General features: G+C 58.3%; 1 protein-coding gene across 1 annotated transcript; it reads right to left on the bottom strand.

Annotated features, from left to right (window-relative positions):
• Positions 1 to 1,614: 1,614 nt before the first annotated feature.
• Positions 1,615 to 3,226, bottom strand: LOC127751833 (atrial natriuretic peptide receptor 2-like). Its single transcript, XM_052275964.1, has 5 exons — positions 3,075 to 3,226; positions 2,913 to 2,987; positions 2,709 to 2,783; positions 2,106 to 2,445; positions 1,615 to 1,809 (listed from the first exon to the last, which is right to left on the bottom strand). The coding sequence occupies exons 1-5, from the start codon at positions 3,168 to 3,170 to the stop codon at positions 1,634 to 1,636; spliced, it is 762 nt and encodes a 253-aa protein (XP_052131924.1). The 5' UTR covers positions 3,171 to 3,226; the 3' UTR covers positions 1,615 to 1,633.
• Positions 3,227 to 3,477: the final 251 nt, after the last annotated feature.

Raw genomic sequence — 3,477 nt, 5'->3', positions numbered from 1 at the left:
CCCGCAGCCCCCGCTTCCATAACACACCCTCGCCCCGCCGCCTGGACGTGTCGCCCCGCGTACAGGGTGTGCCACGACCCGGCCAGTTGAGCACGGGCAACGCGGACACACGGGCGCGGGGTAAGGTTGTATGGCACAACCAGCATCGAAAACACAAGTGTAAAGAATGTGACACACTTGTACCCACTTGTGTGTGAACGCCATTCGTCCACATAGAGACACAAGTGTAACATTTTAAAAGGAAAATTGTGAATGTACACCTTTACTCAAGAATGGGCATTCACACACCTACAAGTGTGCGACACTCACACCCTTGGTGTTTACCTGATCGCTGGAGGCGGCTGCACAACACCGCGCGCGCCCGTCGAGTCGAGCATAGGCAACGCGAACACACGCGCGGCGTGCGGTGGTGCCGCACACCCCGCACACGGCCCGGCCCCTTGGAAGCGGCGCAGGGCGCGCGCGTTAGTGTCCAGGGGATTTAGGGTGTTGCCACTCTGGAAGCGCGCCGTAGCAGCGGCCCCCATTTGCAGGGAACGGCAAGACAGTGGTGCGAGCAGGACACACAGAAGACACCACTTACCCCCCCGCCCCGCCCGAGACAGCAACAAACCCACACCACTCCGACCACCCCGCTGACGGCACGGACAAACACTACAACGAAACTCAAGATACGAGCAAAATAAAAGAGACATCTTTATCTTTATACTCTGAAGATGAAGAAATTTTTTCTGAGATTTGCCGAGCCGCGCGGCATTGCTGGTTCGCGTGTTTGACCCAGCTCCTCTGGTGTGGCAGCGCGGGGAGGAAAAAGGCGCGCGTCGAGTCGGCCAATCCACGCGCCACGCTGCTCCCGTCCTCTACACAGCCCACCCTCCCCCCGCTACGCCACGCCACGCTCATCCAACGCCCCCGGGGGCCACCGCGTCACTCCCAGGCCGCAGGTTCAGCGCCGTGGAAGGACGATAGGCCGGCGGCCCAAGCTCGGGAGGGTAGTGTGGAGTGGTGACTGTGGCCACCGAGCTGACGGTGGTCGGCTATATGGACTGCAAAACGATTCCGAGTGGAGTGTGACTGGAGTGTGTGCCGCGCGGGGGGTGAGGCAGAGAGCCGACGGCTGCCGGCTGGCTGGAAGCCTCGCTGGAAGCGCTCTCCGTTGCTGCGAGATTTTGACGTGGGCAGGCCGGGCCGAGCCCGTGGTCCGTGGGGCCTAACGGCCTCCCACAGTGCGCGCGCGTGCGTCGGGACGACGCGTAGTTTGCCGGTGGTTTTTGCTTTGCCCCCGTTTCTTATTTGTTTTCGTTGTCCTCTTATCCCGGAGCGGCTTTCCGCGCCGCGCCTGTCAACGTCATCGTTTCGCAGCAGCGAGAGAGAGAGAGCTAATCCCCTCGCTGCACGGGACGACGACGAAATGCAAAAGCGCGAGCGCGCGTGGCCGTGGTTGGCCCCACGGGAAAATAAAAGTGGCACTGCCCAGCGGACGGACGGCGTGGAAAAGTAATCGAAACTGGGACAGACAGAGAGAATACTCGCAATTCCACTCCGTCGTGACAGCTCGCAGCAGCTTAGCGCGGTTAAATCCGCTTTCCGCTGCTGAGTTTGAAAGACGCGCCAAGTAATAAACCCCGGCGCGCTATAGCGACTTACCGTACGGCGACATGTCCGGGTCCGAGATGCCAGACCAGGGGCCCTCCCGGGTCACGATCTCGTGCACGATGATGGCGAACGAGAACACGTCGCCCTTCTGGGTGCCGTCCAGCGGCGCCTCCTGGCCCATCCGGAGCAGCTCCGGCGCGGTCCACAGCTTCCCTGCGAAACACACGAGCTCGGGGGTAGGTCACTTCGCGGCGCGGGGTAGCGCCGGGGGCGCGGGGCGGGCGCGCTACTCCGGGCCGCGGGGGTATCGCCGGGGCGCACTAACGTAAGGTCAGATGTCCTGGAAAATTTTCGGAAATTTTCGAAAAATTTCCGGGACAATAAGGAAGATTTCCGGTAAAATAAGGAAAATTTCCGGAAAAATAAGGAAAATGTTTCAAGACCCGGAAACGTTCTGTTTTGTTATTGTTTTTCGGAAGTTTTCCGGAAATTTTGAACCAAACACTTACGTCTCCAGTAGGCGTGCGAGTCCTCCTCCTCGCGGCACACCTCGCGCAGCCGGTGGATGCCGAAGTCGGTGATCTTGAGCACGAAGCGGCTGTCCACGACGCAGTTGGACGACTTGAGGTCGCCGTGCGACCGCACCTCGCTGCTGTGCAGGTAGCACATGCCCTTGATGATGTCGTGCATCAGGCTGTAGCGGAACATGGAGTCCAGCTTGAACTGGTCGTTCTCCAGGATGTCCTGGAGCGAGCCCTTGGGGCAGTACTCGACGAGCACGCAGGGCATGGGCGGGTCCAGGCAGGCGCCGTAGAAGCGCGCCAAGTGGTCGTGGTGGATGTCTTTTAACTGCGGCAAAAGAAAGGCGTGTCAACTCCTATTCTGTAATCTATCGAGTAACACAAAAGTGCCGAACAAGGCGCAGAACAGCTCCGCACGGGCCGACTGAGTGGAGTATCGACGGCAAACGCGGCAGGTTGCCTAAGCTCAGTTTGGTGGGCGCTAGCCGTGCGACGGCGCGGGAGTGACGCGAGACTGCGTGGGGTAGCGCCGGGCGACGTCCACTCCCCTCTCCGCCCCACCTCGCGTCCCCTCACACAAACAACACTTACCCGTTTCAGTTCGAGGAGGAGGGTGCGGTTAAGCTCCACCTTATCAGCTATTGCCTTAACAGCTACTTTAGAACCCTGAAAACAAGATATCGTCCACCAATTACAAAGTGAAAGGGCAATAGTAAAATGTAAGCAACAACAAATAATAAAGCAAGAAGACGAATGAGGTGTCGACTGACGCGACGGTAAGGTTTGAGTAGTCACCTTGTACATCGCGGTCGGCACAAAAACTTGTCTGTTTCCTTCGAACAGGCTTACGCCGTCCTCTGAATACAGCGTCTGAAACACGAAGTCGCGAATTGTTATTAAGCTGTGCCCCGCACAACGACCTTGAAGGATGGACGGCCAGGTCCGGCGGACGCTTACCACTTGGCTGCCACGGCGTGTCATGCCGCCGCCGCCCATCTTGTTGTAGGACTTGTTGGGGAATTTAATATCACAGGCGCAAACTCTCCACGTCATCGAGGCGATCTCCGCCTCCAGCTTGTAATGTCTGGAACAAGAACCGACGGGGCGATATCAGAAGTGGTCAGAAGGGACCATGTTCACTCCACCAAGGCCCACGGCTCCAACTTGGGGGAGCAGGGTCCTCGACGATTTAAGATGAGGTGAGTCTAGACAACTTCTTTAGTAGTGTTTTCTTTTCCCCCCTACCCTCTTGTCGCGAACCTTTTTACATGCTTTAGCGAGAGAAAGATTGTAAGAGTGTGAGGGAGACAGAGGGGGAGACAGGGGGGAGAGAGAGAGAGACGGAGAGAAAGGCCCTGAA

The sequence above is a fragment of the Frankliniella occidentalis genome, unplaced genomic scaffold, assembly GCF_000697945.3.
Source record: "Frankliniella occidentalis isolate FOCC.00 unplaced genomic scaffold, Focc_3.1 Scaffold1270, whole genome shotgun sequence".
NCBI lineage: Eukaryota > Metazoa > Arthropoda > Insecta > Thysanoptera > Thripidae > Frankliniella > Frankliniella occidentalis.
Note: the sequence above shows the minus strand (reverse complement) of the source record. Positions and strands in the feature narration are given on the sequence as shown.

Excerpts from the sequence above, each read along its gene's own strand:
- LOC127751833 (XM_052275964.1), bottom strand. The coding sequence starts at position 3,170 with ATGACGTGGAGAGTTTGCGCCTGTGATATTAAATTCCCCAACAAGTCC. Across the intron at positions 2,988-3,074 it reads CACGCCGTGGCAGCCAAGTG|ACGCTGTATTCAGAGGACGG; the intron begins GTAAGCGTCCGC and ends TTCGTGTTTCAG. Across the intron at positions 2,446-2,708 it reads TCCTCCTCGAACTGAAACGG|TTAAAAGACATCCACCACGA; the intron begins GTAAGTGTTGTT and ends CTTTTGCCGCAG.